Genomic DNA, 19,819 nt, shown 5'->3' on the forward strand with positions numbered 1-19,819 from the left:
GTAGTGGTCCAGTGCACGGCTCTGCTTCCGCCCGGAACGGCGCTTGCCGCCCATAGATTTGTTCCGTAGACCCTCCGGAATCTCACCACACCGTTGCCAACGGTCTCGAAGTGTGCTGCTGTGTGCTATCGGTAGTGGCGCAGGAGCCAGGACGGGAGCTCGGAGATCAGGCGGCCATCTTCGATCGCGCCGCGCATGCGCCCCCAGGCCACTGCAGTTTTAAGGCCTCGCTGCAGGGCCGTACAACTGAGCACACAAGTGATCCCGCCCTCCTTTTCTCTCCACCAACAGAGCTTTCTGTTGGTGGGGTCTGATCCCTGCCGGCGTGTTTATTTATTTTTTATTTATTTGGTTTTTTTTTATAATAAAGTCTTGTATTTTTTTATGTATTTTAAAATTACCCCGCCCTCCCTCCCTCCGCTAGCCAATGATAGCGATCGGCTGTCATAGGCATCAGCCTATGACAGTGGATTGCCTTTGTGCCTCTGGAGGGGACAGACGAGTGACATGGCTGTCCCCAGTACAGCGTTGCCTTAGATCGCAGCGCTGTACAGTGTTAATGGACGTTGGTTACGCCGTCTAACAATCTCCGAGCGGCAATCGCCGCTGGGAGACCAATGGTGGAGCACAGCTCCCTCATTCAAGCAGACATACACAAGCATCAGCGATTGTGATCTCCTGCAAAACACGCCCACAGGACTGTACACCGATCGGCGTTAGGTGGTCCTAGGGCTGCCGCTGCGTCCATGCCAATTGACGTGGATTGGTCGTTACGTAGTTAAACTATACCAGTTGCCTGGCAGTCCTCCTGACCCTGTGTCTCCAATACTTTTAGCCATAAACCCTGAACAAGCATGCAGCAGATCAGGTACTCTTACTCTGCTGACTCAGGTTTACTGGATTAGCCATATGCTTGTTCCAGGGTTTTGACTCTACACTACTTATGAGAGAAGATCAGCAGAGCTGCCAGGCAACTGGCCTTGATTACAAGAAAATAAACATAATGAACAATACACATTGTTTGACTGTCCTGTTGAGTCACTGCCTGTATTACTTTTAGTCATAGACTCTGAACTGAACAAGCATGTAGATGTTTCTGACAAAAATCTGACAGGATTAGCTGCATTCTTGTTTCAGGTGTGTGATTCAGACACTATTGAGCGTGCATATAATAATGGCTCCTGTTAAAAAGGGTGCCAGATATAAACCATATTCAACTTATCATTTGGTAAAATGGGCACCAAGATATGTCGTAAAATATATTTTATAATATTAATATTCTATCATTTCCAACTGTAACCTCTATTTTTAAGTCTAGCAATTTAGGAACCAGTAAAAGTGATAAAATACCGGTTAATTTCGCAATATTATACTATATTCATATATATTCATGTAGTAAAGTATCTATAATATTCACCAATATTTTACTATGAACTAACCACTCTCTACTCTCACACAGAATCCTCCCTTGTTGGTGCCAAACTTTAACCCTCCACTGGTGGTGCCTATCCTCAGCCCCCGCCCCCCCCCCCCCTTGTGGCCTAACCATAACCCCCTCTGGTGGTGGCTAACCATAACCCCCCTAGTGGTACCTAACCTTTAGGTACCACTAGGGGGGCACCTAACATTAATCCCTCATTTTGTTTGTGTAATATAAATTAGTATATGATTGTTTGTGATTTTATGTAACATAGAAACAAAAGTGATTTTATGTAACATAGAATAAATAAAAAGATTATTGAGGAGTCAAAATGTAAAAATAAAAGTTTTTTTGTATATAAGTTTAAGTGAGTTTTTTTTGAAAAACCATACTTTTTAACATAGGTTAGAATCGCGGGAGCTGCTCATTGTGGTGCAAAAAGTTGAAATGTAAACGCTTTTTTTCTGAGAAAGCACAGGGAGAAACGACTATACAGTTTTAGATATTATTTTTTTTTAAATAATGGGTAATTATAATCGATAAAGTTGGTATGGAACGAAAGATAAATATAACAAGCAATATAGCTGTTTTATATTTATGCGGCAACCTTTTTATACAGTTGGTGCTAATAGAGAAAATATTTGCATTAATGCGAATGGGTCGCCATTTTTAATAGGCGCCATTATTACTTGCTCCCACTCAGTGGCATAGCTAGAGAATATGGGGCTTCATGGCAAATACTTCATGGGGGTCTTTAGATCTAGGCATTCTTGAGCAATGCCACCTGCCCTTACCCTATGGATAAGAGTTGACTGGGCAATTTACATTTCCATGCCATGTACACTCCAGAGCCCCATAGCATTGCTATGGCTACTATGGCTATTGCTACGTCCCTGGTACCACTACTGAAGCTAAAGAGATAGCAGGACTGCCAGGGAACTGATATTGTTTAAAAGGAAATAAATATGGCACCTTCCATATCCCCCTCACCAGTGGTGCTCAAATACCCCTTTTCAAAATTCGAGTTAGGTCGAATTCGAATAGTAAATTATTCGAGGTCAGTCGAATATTCGAGTCGAATAATTTTTACTATTCGATTCGACCTCGGAATTCGAGCTCACTATTCGAGTCGGTATTCGAGCTCATTATTCGAGCTGACTATTCGAAATGGCCTTAAATAGCTTCCAACACTTGTTTTGAGGGTGAATGATGCAAGAAACCTCTTTTTTCCAAGTAACAACAGCAAGTGATTATGTGGGGATGTTCCTTTAAAAAAAAAAGTTGAAAAGAGAAGTTGTGTCCAGAAATTTGTTCAGTACTGTATATACTTCTTCTTCTTCTTCTTTATCTTCTATATCTTCTTCTTCTTCTTCTTCTATATCTTCTTCTTCTATATCTTCTTCTTCTTTTATATTGTCTTCTTCTTCTTCTTCATCTTCTTCATCTTCTTCATCATCATCTTCTTCTTCTTCATCTTCTTTTTCTTCATCTTCTTCATCTTCTTCATCTTCTTCTTCATCTTCTTCATCTTCTTCTTCATCTTCTTCATCTTCTTCATCTTCTTCTTCTTCATCTTCTTCATCTTCTTCTTCTTCATCTTCTTCATCTTCATCTTCTTCATCTTCTTCATCTTTTTCTTCTTCTTCATCTTCTTCTTCTTCATCTTCTTCATCTTCTTCATCTTCTTCTTCATCTTCTTCATCTTCTTCATCTTCTTCATCTTCTTCTTCTTCTTCATCTTCATCTTCTTCTTCTTCATCTTCTTCTTCTTCTTCATCATCTTCTTCTTCTTCATCTTCTTCATCTTCTTCATCTTCATCTTCTTCATCTTCTTCATCTTCTTCTTCTTCATCATCTTCATCTTCTTCTTCTTCATCTTCTTCTTCTTCATCTTCTTCTTCTTCATCTTCTTCATCTTCATCTTCTTCATCTTCTTCATCTTCTTCTTCTTCATCTTCATCTTCTTCTCCTTCTTCTTCTTCTTCTTCTTCTTCATCTTCTTCTTCTTCATCTTCTTCATCTTCTTCTATATCGTCTTCTTCTTCACTTATTTCTCTTTTCAAAATTTTTTTTTTAAAGAAATGCAGCTATTTTTGAGCGTAACAAATAGCTGGTGGCGCACGCATGTTGGAAGCGCCATTGTATGTGCTCCCTGGCAGTGGAAACACACAGACAGCAGGAGGTAAATTCAGCAGCAGGAGGAGGAGGATGAGTGTGTGGCAGCAGGCAGTCAATGAGGCAGGCAGCGTGACATAATAGCCCTGGTACCTAGCGGTGATACCAGGGCTGTAAATAAACACAGCAGGCAGGAGGTCCCAGACAGCGGTCGTGCAGCCCACATTGTGTCCAATACACAACTGGGACAACACAGTTTTCAACCCGGGCACCTCAGAAAAATTAAACCTTTTTTTTTTTGGTTTTTTTTGTTTTGTTTTTACAACAAATTACACAGATATAGCTATTTTTTGACGTAATAGCTGGTGGCAGAGTGGCAGCAGAAGGTAAATCTGTGTACCCTGGCAGTGGGAAACACAGACAGACAGCAGCAGGAGGAATGGAGGAGTAATTATGTGTGCAACTATTGTTTGACGTAATAGCTGGTGGCAGACTGGCAGCAGAAGGTAATTCTGTGTACCCTGGCAGTGGGAAACACAGACAGACAGCAGCAGCAGCAGGAGGAATGGAGGAGTAATGTGAGCAGCAGTGGTGCTCAGCAGAGCTCGAATATTCGAGTAGCTCGAATATTCGAGCTCTTTTCCAGCTATTCGAGCTCGGTATTCGAGCTCCGAATAGCTGTAGCTATTCGAATGGGCTATTCGCGTACACTCGAATAGCCCATTCACTATTCGAGCTATTCGAGCAAACGGCGCTATTCGAGCTCGGTACCGAGCTCGAATAGCGTCATAGCCCAGATTGATGTCCTTAGAGCCAATCAGAGGGCTCCCAGGCCCTCTGACGGCAGCCAATCACAGAGGGGGACCCTGGCCAGCCCCTACCCTATAAATAGCGGCCGCCATAATACGTTTCTCCGTCCTTGCCTGAGACTTGCATAGAGAGAGAGTTGCTCCTTTGTGCTTTGGCTTAGCAAGAGCTTTATTGTGGTCATTTACCTAGCGTTTTTGCTCACATACACCTCCTATACACACCTATATTGTTGTTAGTTAGTTAGACATTGTATTTTAGTTAGTAGCTTTTGTGTTACATAGAGACAGGCCAGCTGCTGCAGGCTTACAGCTTTAGGCCTCAGGGCCTTGCCTGTGTGGGCAGCTGTCCTCCTGTCCTCTGTTTATTTCTCTCTATTCTATACCAGTATTTCTGCTGTCCTTTACTACTGATTGTATTAGTATTGTAGTTATATACTGTAACTGTACTAGGACACTCACTGTCACTGTTCATAGGCTACTAGCTGCTCCTGCGTGTGTGCACTCACTTTCTGTGTACACACTACACACAATCTATTTCCTTCTGATAACTGATTGATTATTGTAATTGAATATTGTAATTAGTTAGTTGTACTTACTGTTACTACTTACTGTACTAGGAGTCTAGGACACTCAGTCACTGTTCATAGGCTACTAGCTCCTGCGTGTGTGCACTCACTGTCTGTGTACACACTACACACACTCTATTTCCTTCTGATAACTGATTGATTATTGTAATTAGTTAGTTGTACTTACTGTTACTACTTACCGTACTAGGAGTCTAGGACACTCAGTCACTGTTCATAGGCTACTAGCTCCTGCGTGTGTGCACTCACTGTCTGTGTACACACTACACACACTCTATTTCCTTCTGATAACTGATTGATTATTGTAATTAGTTAGTTGTTTGTACTTACTGTTACTACTTACTCTTACTGTACTAGGAGTCTAGGACACTCAGTCACTGTTCATAGGCTACTAGCTCCTGCGTGTGTGCACTCACTGTCTGTGTACACACACTACACACACTCTATTTCCTTCTGATAACTGATTGCTTATTGTAATTAGTTAGTTGTACTTACTGTTACTACTTACTCTTACTGTACTAGGAGTCTAGGACACTCAGTCACTGTTCATAGGCTACTAGCTCCTGCGTGTGTGCACTCACTGTCTGTGTACACACACTACACACACTCTATTTCCTTCTGATAACTGATTGCTTATTGTAATTAGTTGTTTGTACTTACTGTTACTACTTACTCTTACTGTACTAGGAGTCTAGGACACTCAGTCACTGTTCATAGTCTACTAGCTCCTGCGTGTGTGCACTCACTGTCTGTGTACACACACTACACACACTCTATTTTCTTCTGATAACTGATTGCTTATTGTAATTAGTTAGTTGTACTTACTGTTACTACTTACTCTTACTGTACTAGGAGTCTAGGACACTCAGTCACTGTTCATAGTCTACTAGCTCCTGCGTGTGTGCACTCACTGTCTGTGTACACACACTACACACACTCTATTTCCTACTGATAACTGATTGATTATTGTAATTAGTTAGTTGTACTTACTGTTACTACTTACTCTTACTGTACTAGGAGTCTAGGACACTCAGTCACTGTTCATAGGCTACTAGCTCCTGCGTGTGTGCACTCACTGTCTGTGTACACACACTACACACACTCTATTTCCTTCTGATAACTGATTGATTATTGTAATTAGTTAGTTGTACTTACTGTTACTACTTACTCTTACTGTACTAGGAGTCTAGGACACTCAGTCACTGTTCATAGGCTACTAGCTCCTGCGTGTGTGCACTCACTGTCTGTGTACACACACTACACACACTCTATTTCCTTCTGATAACTGATTGCTTATTGTAATTAGTTAGTTGTACTTACTGTTACTACTTACTCTTACTGTACTAGGAGTCTAGGACACTCAGTCACTGTTCATAGGCTACTAGCTCCTGCGTGTGTGCACTCACTGTCTGTGTACACACACTACACACACTCTATTTCCTTCTGATAACTGATTGATTATTGTAATTAGTTAGTTGTACTTACTGTTACTACTTACTCTTACTGTACTAGGAGTCTAGGACACTCAGTCACTGTTCATAGGCTACTAGCTCCTGCGTGTGTGCACTCACTGTCTGTGTACACACACTACACACACTCTATTTCCTTCTGATAACTGATTGATTATTGTAATTAGTTAGTTGTACTTACTGACTGTTACTACTTACTTACTTACTGTACTAGGGACACTCACTCAGTCACTGTTCATAGGCTAGCTCCTGCGCGTGTTTGCGCGTGCGTGCACTCACTGTCTGTAGTGTACACACACTAAATTTACTTGTGATTACTACTGATTATTGTAACTGCTAGTTGTACTTCCTGACTGTTACTACTTACTTACTGTACTAGGGACACTCACTCAGTCACCTCACCCACCAACCCACTCCATTAAAGTACCCCACTTTTCACCCGCCCTTTTAAAAAACTTTTGTCTATACGCCCAAAACATCGAAGATGTCTGGAAGTGGCAGCCAGCGCGGTTTGGGCAAGGGGAAGGGCAGCAAGGGAATCAGGAGGAGAGGGAGCAGCATTGTGGCAGGCCGCGGCCGCGCCACCATGCACAGTTCCGCAGCAGCAGCAGCAGCGTCAGTGGCTAACATTCCTCCCATAGCCACTGGCCGTGGACGCCTTGGGCGCCGCCCAGCAGGAGCATCTGCAACTCACGCTGCAGAGACACAGCAGCAGCAGCGTGTAGCACCTGCTCCGATTTTCCTCCAGCCGGGTCGGAAACGTCCCATTGAGGAAAAGCATGCAGACACTGTGGTGCAACTCATGACGGAGAATGAGCAGCCCGCCATCAGCTCTGCATCCGAGGCCTCCACCCTCACCACCACCACCACCCCTGTTCGCAGCAGCCGCCCAGCAGGGTCTGGGGAGGAGGCCAGTTCACCATCACAAGTTGGCGACCTGTCACTCAGCAGTATTTTTACCCCAGGCACCATCAGGGTATTGTCTGCTGTTGTTGCCGATTTTGAGGAGGAGATGCTGATGGGCACTTTGGGGGATGAGGGATTGGACAGCAAGACTGTGGCGACAGTCAAGCAGCCCATCCATGCATCAGGAGAGGAGTTTGGGGGGTCATCATCCCAGCAGGACATGTTTCAGGAGGGGGAGGATAATGATGACCCGGTGACAGACAGAGACTGGGTGCCACCACCTCCAGGGGATGTCGTCCTCAGCAGCTCTGAGGAGGAGGAGGAGGATGCTTTTGTGGGCCTTGCAAGGAGGCGCATCATTGCAAGCATTGGCAGCAGTAGGCAGGTCCCACAGCCTGCTGGTGTCTCAGGCTCAGCAGCAGCAGCAGCAGCATCTGCCAGTACCACCACCAGCCGCACCCAAGCCCCCCAAGCCCCCCCCCCCAACCACCACAGGGAGACAGGCAGCAGCGCTTCCATGCCGTAGGGGGATGTGTCTGTCACCAATCTGGCGATATTTCACCATGCCCACTGTGTACAGCAAGTACGCCACTTGCAACCACTGTTAGCGGAAGTTGAGCAGAGGTGCAGACCCCTTAAAGTTCAGCACCAGCTCGCTCATCAACCACCTTGCTGCGAAACATTTCCACCAGCATGAGGAGTTCCAGAGGCTGAAGGCATCTGGTGCTGGCAGTGGCACCACACCCATCACTGCACAGCCTTCAGCAGCAGCAGCAACAGCAGCCACCCGCCCTCCTGCTCCTCCAGCAGCACCAGCAGGAGTGCGGAAACGCACTGCTCCTCCCCCCTCTGCAACTCCTGCCGCCGACACTGAGGCCTGTTCTGGCAGCCAGTCCTCAGTGGCCTCCTCCGCTGTGTCTGCTGATTCCCGTGCCAGCAAAAGGCCACGCCAGAGCCTTTTGAGCGAGTCCTTCCAGGGGGTGGTTAGGGCTCTGCCTCCCAGCAGCCGTCGCGTGCGGCAGCTGAACGGCTTGCTGGCACGGGCCATGTGCTCCCAACTCCTGCTGTACACGCTCGTGCAGGAGGGGAGCGACATTCGTGCGCTGCTTGCTTGCGCAGCCCCAGACTGGCAGCTCCCCAGCAGACACTTTTTCTCCCGCAAGGCCATTCCTGCACTGCACCGCTTTGTGATGGCCAATGTGGAGCGAGGGCTGGAGCACGCGGTTGGTGAAAGGGTCCACGTCACCATGGACTCCTGGAGCAGCCGCTTCGGGACAGGCCGCTACCTGTCCTTCACTGTCCACTGGGTCAGCTTGGTGGAAGGGGGTGAGGATGGGAGAGCAGCAGCGGGCACAGCAGCAGCAGCAACACAGTGGGTGGTGCCACCCCGCAGGGTCAGGGGAACTGCAGCAGGTTCCTCCGATCCTCTGCCATCCTCCGGCACACCTGGCCAAACCCCCCGCCTCAGCAGCAGCGTGAAGGCCCGCCACTGCCAAGCGCTGCTGCACTTGGTCAGCCTTGGGAAGACCAAGCTGACGGCAACCCATGTGTTGGCCAAACTCCAGGAGCAGGAGAGGATTTGGCTGACCCCCAGAGGCCTCAGAGTCGGAGAGGTGGTGGCCGACAATGGGGCCAATCTGGTTGCCGCAATAGACAGGGGAAACCTGACCCACATCCCCTGTCTTGCCCACGTGCTGAACCTGGTAGTGCAGAAGTTCTTGCGCACCTACCAGGGGATGGGCGAACTGCTGGAAACGGCTAGGAACGTTGTGCGTCACTTCCGGCGCTCGGCTGCAGCCTGTGCGAGCCTGGAAGATGTGCAAAAGGAGCTGGATCTGCCACGCCATCGGCTGATCCTTGACGTTCCGACTCGCTGGAACTCCACCCTGGCGATGTTGGAGCGTCTGGTTGAACAGAAGCACGCTGTCAACCAGTACCTTGCCCTGGCCACTGTTTCCGCTGCTCAGAGAAGGGACAAGACCAGCAACATCCCATCCATCGTCCCCGATGATGACTGGAGGCACATGCAGCAGGTGTGCTTAGTGCTGGCTCCCTTTCTGCAGGCCACTAACATGGTGAGCAGGGACCATGCTATGGTCTGCGAGTGGGTGCCCCTGGTTTGTCTGCTGAACAGGGCCCTCGATGCTTTGCTGGAACAGGGAGCGGCAGCCTTGGACCAGCAGGAGCGGCAAGCAGCTGCACAGTCCACCTCTGAGGGGGAGGAGGAGGAGGACTTGGTGGAGGTCCCTGACCTTGCTGGTGATGAGGGGGAGCAGCACAGTGCAGCTGAGTTGGTGCGGGGGTGGAGAGAGGATGAGGCTGACGAGGCAGAGGAGGAGAATGATGAGGACAGCAGCACTGCCGTCGATGTGCCAGCAGACGTGGCCCGCCTCTTCCCAATGGCAGCGCACATGCTGACGTGCCTGCGCAGAGACCCCAGGGTGATCCAGATGAAGCAGAGGGAGGACATCTGGATCAGCATGATGTTGGACCCACGCCTCAAGGGGAAGTTGAGCCAGTTCCTGCCGCCTGCAGGAGGAGACCCAGCGCAACAAATAAGGAGCTTGCAGCAGGCCCTTGTTGAGCGCTTGGAGGAAGCCTTCCCCCAGCCTTCCACCCCCACTGTCCAGCAGCCAGCACAGAGGCAGCAGCAGGTGCCTGCATCCAGCAGCAAGCGCCCCACAGACCTGCTGTCTCTCAGCCACGAGCTCTACAGGACTGTAGAGGCTCCGGCAGCAGTGACTAGAGAGGAGGTGCATGCAGCAGCATCCTCCACCGGTCACAGCCAGCGCCTGACCCGCATGGTGGCTGACTACATGGGGTCCTACAGCGGGCTTGACAGCGATGCCCCTGTTGATCCCATGGAGTATTGGGTCAAGCGCCTGGAGATCTGGAGCGAGCTGGCGCAGTACGCCCTGGAAGTGCTGTCCTGCCCCCCTTCCAGCATGCTGTCCGAGCGCTGCTTCAGTGCAGCTGGTGGTGTGGTCACCGAGAAACGCTCACGTCTGTCTCACAAGTCTGTGGACAGACTGACGTTTCTCAAGATGAACCAGGCGTGGGTGGAAGGCGAGTTCCTGGCCCCTGTTGTCGGCGAGAGGGGGACATGAACTGGCTAAGAACCATCGTTAATGTGCCTTACCACCCTTTACCACCTCCTGGCTCCTGCTCACTAAGCCAGCCTGGTTCACTTTGACTATTACGTCGCCTGCAGCTACACATTTTACACCTACAGTGGGCTGCTGTGTACTGCCCTTCTGCTGTCTGTCTGTGTTTCCCACTGCCAGGGTACACAGATTTACCTTCTGCTGCCACTCTGCCACCAGCTATTACGTCAAAAAATAGCTATATCTGTGTAATTGGTTGTAAAACCAAAACTACAAAACCATAAAAAAAAAAAAAAAGGTTTAATTTTTCTGAGGTGCCCGGGTTGAAAACTGTGTTGTCCCAGTTGTGTATTGGACACAATGTGGGCTGCACGACCGCTGTCTGGGACCTCCTGCCTGTTGTGTTTATTTACAGCCCTGGTATCACCGCTAGGTACCAGGGCTATTATGTCACGCTGCCTGCCTGCTGCCACACTCACACTACTCCTCCATTCCTCCTGCTGATGCTGCTGTCTGTCTGTGTTTCCCACTGCCAGGGTACACAGAATTAGCTTCTGCTGCCACTCTGCCACCAGCTATTACGTCAAACAATAGCTGCTCACATTACTCCTCCATTCCTCCTGCTGCTGCTGCTGTCTGTCTGTCTGTGTTTCCCAATGCCAGGGTACACAGATTTACCTTCTGCTGCCACTCTGCCACCAGCTATTACGTCAAAAAATAGCTATATCTGTGTAATTGGTTGTAAAACCAAAACTACAAAACCATAAAAAAAAAAAAACGGTTTAATTTTTCTGAGGTGCCCGGGTTGAAAACTGTGTTGTCCCAGTTGTGTATTGGACACAATGTGGGCTACACGACCGCTGTCTGGGACCTCCTGCCTGCTGTGTTTATTTACAGCCCTGGTATCACCGCTAGGTACCAGGGCTATTATGTCACGCTGCCTGCCTGCTGCCACACTCACACTACTCCTCCATTCCTCCTGCTGATGCTGCTGTCTGTCTGTGTTTCCCACTGCCAGGGTACACAGAATTAGCTTCTGCTGCCACTCTGCCACCAGCTATTACGTCAAACAATAGCTGCTCACATTACTCCTCCATTCCTACTGCTGCTGCTGCTGCTGTCGGTCTGTCTGTGTTTCCCAACACCAGGGTACACAGATTTACCTTCTGCTGCCACTCTGCCACCAGCTATTACGTCAAAAAATAGCTATATCTGTGTAATTGGTTGTAAAACCAAAACTACAAAACCATAAAAAAAAAAAAAAGGTTTAATTTTTCTGAGGTGCTCGGGTTGAAAACTGTGTTGTCCCAGTTGTGTATTGGACACAATGTGGGCTGCACGACCGCTGTCTGGGACCTCCTGCCTGCTGTGTTTATTTACAGCCCTGGTATCACCGCTAGGTACCAGGGCTATTATGTCACGCTGCCTGCCTGCTGCCACACTCACACTACTCCTCCATTCCTCCTGCTGATGCTGCTGTCTGTCTGTGTTTCCCAACGCCAGGGTACACAGATTTACCTTCTGCTGCCACTCTGCCACCAGCTATTACGTCAAAAAATAGCTATATCTGTGTAATTGGTTGTAAAACCAAAACTACAAAACCATAAAAAAAAAAAAAAAGGTTTAATTTTTCTGAGGTGCCCGGGTTGAAAACTGTGTTGTCCCAGTTGTGTATTGGACACAATGTGGGCTACACGACCGCTGTCTGGGACCTCCTGCCTGCTGTGTTTATTTACAGCCCTGGTATCACCGCTAGGTACCAGGGCTATTATGTCACGCTGCCTGCCTGCTGCCACACTCACACTACTCCTCCATTCCTCCTGCTGATGCTGCTGTCTGTCTGTGTTTCCCACTGCCAGGGTACACAGAATTAGCTTCTGCTGCCACTCTGCCACCAGCTATTACGTCAAACAATAGCTGCTCACATTACTCCTCCATTCCTACTGCTGCTGCTGCTGCTGTCTGTCTGTCTGTGTTTCCCAACACCAGGGTACACAGATTTACCTTCTGCTGCCACTCTGCCACCAGCTATTACGTCAAAAAATAGCTATATCTGTGTAATTGGTTGTAAAACCAAAACTACAAAACCATAAAAAAAAAAAAAAGGTTTAATTTTTCTGAGGTGCTCGGGTTGAAAACTGTGTTGTCCCAGTTGTGTATTGGACACAATGTGGGCTGCACGACCGCTGTCTGGGACCTCCTGCCTGCTGTGTTTATTTACAGCCCTGGTATCACCGCTAGGTACCAGGGCTATTATGTCACGCTGCCTGCCTGCTGCCACACTCACACTACTCCTCCATTCCTCCTGCTGATGCTGCTGTCTGTCTGTGTTTCCCAACGCCAGGGTACACAGATTTACCTTCTGCTGCCACTCTGCCACCAGCTATTACGTCAAAAAATAGCTATATCTGTGTAATTGGTTGTAAAACCAAAACTACAAAACCATAAAAAAAAAAAAAAAGGTTTAATTTTTCTGAGGTGCCCGGGTTGAAAACTGTGTTGTCCCAGTTGTGTATTGGACACAATGTGGGCTACACGACCGCTGTCTGGGACCTCCTGCCTGCTGTGTTTATTTACAGCCCTGGTATCACCGCTAGGTACCAGGGCTATTATGTCACGCTGCCTGCCTGCTGCCACACTCACACTACTCCTCCATTCCTCCTGCTGATGCTGCTGTCTGTCTGTGTTTCCCACTGCCAGGGTACACAGAATTAGCTTCTGCTGCCACTCTGCCACCAGCTATTACGTCAAACAATAGCTGCTCACATTACTCCTCCATTCCTCCTGCTGCTGCTGCTGCTGTCTGTCTGTCTGTGTTTCCCAACGCCAGGGTACACAGATTTACCTTCTGCTGCCACTCTGCCACCAGCTATTACGTCAAAAAATAGCTATATCTGTGTAATTGGTTGTAAAACCAAAACTACAAAACCATAAAAAAAAAAAAAAGGTTTAATTTTTCTGAGGTGCCCGGGTTGAAAACTGTGTTGTCCCAGTTGTGTATTGGACACAATGTGGGCTGCACGACCGCTGTCTGGGACCTCCTGCCTGCTGTGTTTATTTACAGCCCTGGTATCACCGCTAGGTACCAGGGCTATTATGTCACGCTGCCTGCCTCATTGACTGCCTGCTGCCACACACTCATCCTCCTCCTCCTGCTGCTGAATTTACCTCCTGCTGTCTGTGTGTTTCCACTGCCAGGGAGCACATACAATGGCGCTTCCAACATGCATGCGCCACCAGCTATTTGTTACGCTCAAAAATAGCTGCATTTCTTTAAAAAAAAATTGAAAAGAGAAATAAGTAAAGAAGAAGACGATATAGAAGAAGATGAAGAAGATGAAGAAGATGAAGAAGAAGAAGATGAAGAAGAAGAAGAAGAAGATGAAGAAGAAGAAGAAGAAGAAGAAGGAGAAGAAGATGAAGATGAAGAAGAAGAAGATGAAGAAGAAGAAGATGAAGAAGATGAAGACGATGAAGATGAAGAAGATGAAGAAGATGAAGAAGAAGAAGATGAAGAAGAAGAAGATGAAGAAGAAGAAGATGAAGATGAAGAAGATGAAGATGATGAAGAGGAAGAAGATGAAGAAGAAGATGAAGATGATGAAGAAGAAGAAGATGAAGAAGATGAAGATGAAGAAGATGAAGAAGATGAAGAAGATGAAGAAGAAGAAGATGATGAAGAAGAAGAAGAAGAAGATGAAGAAGAAGATGAAGAAGATGAAGAAGATGAAGAAGAAGAAGAAGATGAAGAAGATGAAGATGAAGAAGATGAAGAAGATGAAGAAGAAGAAGATGAAGAAGATGAAGAAGAAGATGAAGAAGATGAAGAAGATGAAGAAGAAGATGAAGAAGATGAAGAAAAAGAAGATGAAGAAGAAGAAGATGATGATGAAGAAGATGAAGAAGAAGAAGAAGAAGACAATATAAAAGAAGAAGAAGATATAGAAGAAGATATAGAAGAAGAAGATATAGAAGAAGAAGATATAGAAGAAGAAGAAGAAGAAGATATAGAAGATAAAGAAGAAGAAGAAGAAGAAGTATATACAGTACTGAACAAATTTCTGGACACAACTTCTCTTTTCAACTTTTTTTTTTAAAGGAACATCCCCACATAATCACTTGCTGTTGTTACTTGGAAAAAAAGAGGTTTCTTGCATCATTCACCCTCAAAACAAGTGTTGGAAGCTATTTAAGGCCATTTCGAATAGTCAGCTCGAATAATGAGCTCGAATACCGACTCGAATAGTGAGCTCGAATTCCGAGGTCGAATCGAATAGTTAAAATTATTTGACTCGAATATTCGACTGATCTCGAATTATTTACTATTCGAATTCGACCTAACTCGAATTTTGAAAAGGGGTATTTGAGCATCACTGGTGAGCAGCTATTGTTTGACGTAATAGCTGGTGGCAGAGTGGCAGCAGAAGCTAATTCTGTGTACCCTGGCAGTGGGAAACACAGACAGACAGCAGCATCAGCAGGAGGAATGGAGGAGTAGTGTGAGTGTGGCAGCAGGTAGGCAGCGTGACATAATAGCCCTGGTACCTAGCGGTGATACCAGGCCGTAAATGAACACAACAGGAGGTCCCAGACAGCGGTCGTGCAGCCCACATCGTGTCCAATACACAACTGGGACAACACAGTTTTCAACCCGGGTACCTCAGAAAAATTAAACCTTTTTTTTTTTTTGGTTTTTTTTGTTTTGTTTTTACAACCAATTACACAGATATAGCTATTTTTTGACGTAATAGCTGGTGGCAGAGTGGCAGCAGAAGGTAAATCTGTGTACCCTGGCGGTGGGAAACACAGACAGACAGCAGCAGCAGGAGGAATGGAGGAGTAATTATGTGTGCAGCTATTGTTTGACGTAATAGCTGGTGGCAGACTGGCAGCAGAAGGTAATTCTGTGTACCCTGGCAGTGGGAAACACAGACAGACAGCAGCAGCAGGAGGAATGGAGGAGTAGTGTGAGTGTGGCAGCAGGCAGGCAGCGTGACATAATAGCCCTGGTACCTAGCGGTGATACCAGGCCGTAAATGAACACAACAGGAGGTCCCAGACAGCGGTCGTGCAGCCCACATCGTGTCCAATACACAACTGGGACAACACAGTTTTCAACCCGGGCACCTCAGAAAAATTAAACCTTTTTTTTTATGGTTTTTTTTGTTTTGTTTTTACAACCAATTACACAGATATAGCTATTTTTTGACGTAATAGCTGGTGGCAGAGTGGCAGCAGAAGGTAAATCTGTGTACCCTGGCGGTGGGAAACACAGACAGACAGCAGCAGCAGCAGGAGGAATGGAGGAGTAATTATGTGTGCAGCTATTGTTTGACGTAATAGCTGGTGGCAGACTGGCAGCAGAAGGTAATTCTGTGTACCCTGGCAGTAGGAAACACAGACAGACAGCAGCAGCAGGAGGAATGGAGGAGTAGTGTGAGTGTGGCAGCAGGCAGGCAGCGTGACATAATAGCCCTGGTACCTAGCGGTGATACCAGGCCGTAAATGAACACAACAGGAGGTCCCAGACAGCGGTCGTGCAGCCCACATCGTGTCCAATACACAACTGGGACAACACAGTTTTCAACCCGGGCACCTCAGAAAAATTAAACCTTTTTTTTTTTTTAATGGTTTTTTGGTTTTGTTTGTAAAACAAATTACACAGATATATAGCTATTGTTTGACGTAATAGCTGGTGGCAGAGTGGCAGCAGAAGGTAAATCTGTGTACCCTGGCAGTGGGAAACACAGACAGACAGCAGAAGGGCAGTACACAGCAGCCCACTGTAGGTGTAAAATGTGTGGCTGCAGGCGACGTAATAGTCAAAGTGAACCAGGCTGGCTTAGTGAGCAGGAGCCAGGAGGTGGTAAAGGGTGGTAAGGCACATTAACGATGGTTCTTAGCCAGTTCATGTCCCCCTCTCGCCGACAACAGGGGCCAGGAACTCGCCTTCCACCCTCGCCTGGTTCATCTTGAGAAACGTCAGTCTGTCCACAGACTTGTGAGACAGACGTGAGCGTTTCTCGGTGACCACACCACCAGCTGCACTGAAGCAGCGCTCGGACAGCACGCTGGAAGGGGGGCAGGACAGCACTTCCAGGGCGTACTGCGCCAGCTCGCTCCAGATCTCCAGGCGCTTGACCCAATACTCCATGGGATCAACAGGGGCATCGCTGTCAAGCCCGCTGTAGGACCCCATGTAGTCAGCCACCATGCGGGTCAGGCGCTGGCTGTGACCGGTGGAGGATGCTGCTGCATGCACCTCCTCTCTAGTCACTGCTGCCGGAGCCTCTACAGTCCTGTAGAGCTCGTGGCTGAGAGACAGCAGGTCTGTGGGGCGCTTGCTGCTGGATGCAGGCACCTGCTGCTGCCTCTGTGCTGGCTGCTGGACAGTGGGGGTGGAAGGCTGGGGGAAGGCTTCCTCCAAGCGCTCAACAAGGGCCTGCTGCAAGCTCCTTATTTGTTGCGCTGGGTCTCCTCCTGCAGGCGGCAGGAACTGGCTCAACTTTCCCTTGAGGCGTGGGTCCAACATCATGCTGATCCAGATGTCCTCCCTCTGCTTCATCTGGATCACCCTGGGGTCTCTGCGCAGGCACGTCAGCATGTGCGCTGCCATTGGGAAGAGGCGGGCCACGTCTGCTGGCACATTGACGGCAGTGCTGCTGTCCTCATCCTCCTCCTCTGCCTCGTCAGCCTCATCCTCTCTCCACCCCCGCACCAACTCAGCTGCACTGTGCTGCTCCCCCTCATCACCAGCAAGGTCAGGGACCTCCACCAAGTCCTCCTCCCCCTCAGAGGTGGACTGTGCAGCTGCTTGCCGCTCCTGCTGGTCCAAGGCTGCCGCTCCCTGTTCCAGCAAAGCATCGAGGGCCCTGTTCAGCAGACAAACCAGGGGCACCCACTCGCAGACCATAGCATGGTCCCTGCTCACCATGTTAGTGGCCTGCAGAAAGGGAGCCAGCACTAAGCACACCTGCTGCATGTGCCTCCAGTCATCATCGGGGACGATGGACGGGATGTTGCTGGTCTTGTCCCTTCTCTGAGCGGCGGAAACAGTGGCCAGGGCAAGGTACTGGTTGACAGCGTGCTTCTGTTCAACCAGACGCTCCAACATCGCCAGGGTGGAGTTCCAGCGAGTCGGAACGTCAAGGATCAGCCGATGGCGTGGCAGATCCAGCTCCTTTTGCACGTCATCCAGGCTCGCACAGGCTGCAGCCGAGCGCCGGAAGTGACGCACAACGTTCCTTGCCGTTTCCAGCAGTTCGCCCATCCCCTGGTAGGTGCGCAAGAACTTCTGCACCACCAGGTTCAGCACGTGGGCAAGACAGGGGATGTGGGTCAGGTTTCCCCTGTCTATTGCGGCAACCAGATTGGCCCCATTGTCGGCCACCACCTCTCCGACTCTGAGGCCTCTGGGGGTCAGCCAAATCCTCTCCTGCTCCTGGAGTTTGGCCAACACATGGGTTGCCGTCAGCTTGGTCTTCCCAAGGCTGACCAAGTGCAGCAGCGCTTGGCAGTGGCGGGCCTTCACGCTGCTGCTGAGGCGGGGGGTTTGGCCAGGTGTGCCGGAGGATGGCAGAGGATCGGAGGAACCTGCTGCAGTTCCCCTGACCCTGCGGGGTGGCACCACCCACTGTGTTGCTGCTGCTGCTGTGCCCGCTGCTGCTCTCCCATCCTCACCCCCTTCCACCAAGCTGACCCAGTGGACAGTGAAGGACAGGTAGCGGCCTGTCCCGAAGCGGCTGCTCCAGGAGTCCATGGTGACGTGGACCCTTTCACCAACCGCGTGCTCCAGCCCTCGCTCCACATTGGCCATCACAAAGCGGTGCAGTGCAGGAATGGCCTTGCGGGAGAAAAAGTGTCTGCTGGGGAGCTGCCAGTCTGGGGCTGCGCAAGCAAGCAGCGCACGAATGTCGCTCCCCTCCTGCACGAGCGTGTACGGCAGGAGTTGGGAGCACATGGCCCGTGCCAGCAAGCCGTTCAGCTGCCGCACGCGACGGCTGCTGGGAGGCAGAGCCCTAACCACCCCCTGGAAGGACTCGCTCAAAAGGCTCTGGCGTGGCCTTTTGCTGGCACGGGAATCAGCAGACACAGCGGAGGAGGCCACTGAGGACTGGCTGCCAGAACAGGCCTCAGTGTCGGCGGCAGGAGTTGCAGAGGGGGGAGGAGCAGTGCGTTTCCGCACTCCTGCTGGTGCTGCTGGAGGAGCAGGAGGGCGGGTGGCTGCTGTTGCTGCTGCTGCTGAAGGCTGTGCAGTGATGGGTGTGGTGCCACTGCCAGCACCAGATGCCTTCAGCCTCTGGAACTCCTCATGCTGGTGGAAATGTTTCGCAGCAAGGTGGTTGATGAGCGAGCTGGTGCTGAACTTTAAGGGGTCTGCACCTCTGCTCAACTTCCGCTGACAGTGGTTGCAAGTGGCGTACTTGCTGTACACAGTGGGCATGGTGAAATATCGCCAGATTGGTGACAGAAACATCCCCCTACTGCATGGAAGCGCTGCTGCCTGTCTCCCTGTGGTGGTTGGGGGGGGGGGGGCTTGGGGGGCTTGGGTGCGGCTGGTGGTGGTACTGGCAGATGCTGCTGCTGCTGCTGCTGAGCCTGAGACACCAGCAGGCTGTGGGACCTGCCTACTGCTGCCAATGCTTGCAATGATGCGCCTCCTTGCAAGGCCCACAAGAGCATCCTCCTCCTCCTCCTCAGAGCTGCTGAGGACGACATCCCCTGGAGGTGGTGGCACCCAGTCTCTGTCTGTCACCGGGTCATCATCATCCTCCCCCTCCTGAAACATGTCCTGCTGGGATGATGACCCCCCAAACTCCTCTCCTGATGCATGGATGGGCTGCTTGACTGTCGCCACAGTCTTGCTGTCCAATCCCTCATCCCCCAAAGTGCCCATCAGCATCTCCTCCTCAAAATCGCCAACAACAGCAGACAATACCCTGATGGTGCCTGGGGTAAAAATACTGCTGAGTGACAGGTCGCCAACTTGTGACGGTGAACTGGCCTCCTCCCCAGACCCTGCTGGGCGGCTGCTGTGAACAGGGGTGGTGGTGGTGGTGGTGGTGAGGGTGGAGGCCTCGGATGCAGAGCTGATGGCGGGCTGCTCATCCTCCGTCATGAGTTGCACCACAGTGTCTGCATGCTTTTCCTCAATGGGACGTTTCCGACCCGGCTGGAGGAAAATCGGAGCAGGTGCTACACGCTGCTGCTGCTGTGTCTCTGCAGCGTGAGTTGCAGATGCTCCTGCTGGGCGGCGCCCAAGGCGTCCACGGCCAGTGGCTATGGGAGGAATGTTAGCCACTGACGCTGCTGCTGCTGCGGAACTGTGCATGGTGGCGCGGCCGCGGCCTGCCACAATGCTGCTCCCTCTCCTCCTGATTCCCTTGCTGCCCTTCCCCTTGCCCAAACCGCG

The 19,819-nt window shown here is 49.6% G+C and overlaps 1 protein-coding gene across 1 annotated transcript; it reads left to right on the plus strand.

Moving 5' to 3' along the window:
- Nucleotides 1-2,761: 2,761 nt before the first annotated feature.
- Nucleotides 2,762-3,430, plus strand: LOC137557727 (uncharacterized; the record flags this gene model as incomplete). The annotated part of the gene is made up of 1 exon (XM_068271696.1): nt 2,762-3,430. A coding segment is annotated over one exon (669 nt), but the record flags the coding sequence as incomplete, so codon positions are not given.
- Nucleotides 3,431-19,819: the final 16,389 nt, after the last annotated feature.

Source organism: Hyperolius riggenbachi, chromosome 1 (assembly GCF_040937935.1).
Source record: "Hyperolius riggenbachi isolate aHypRig1 chromosome 1, aHypRig1.pri, whole genome shotgun sequence".
NCBI classification, from domain to species: Eukaryota; Metazoa; Chordata; class Amphibia; order Anura; family Hyperoliidae; genus Hyperolius; species Hyperolius riggenbachi.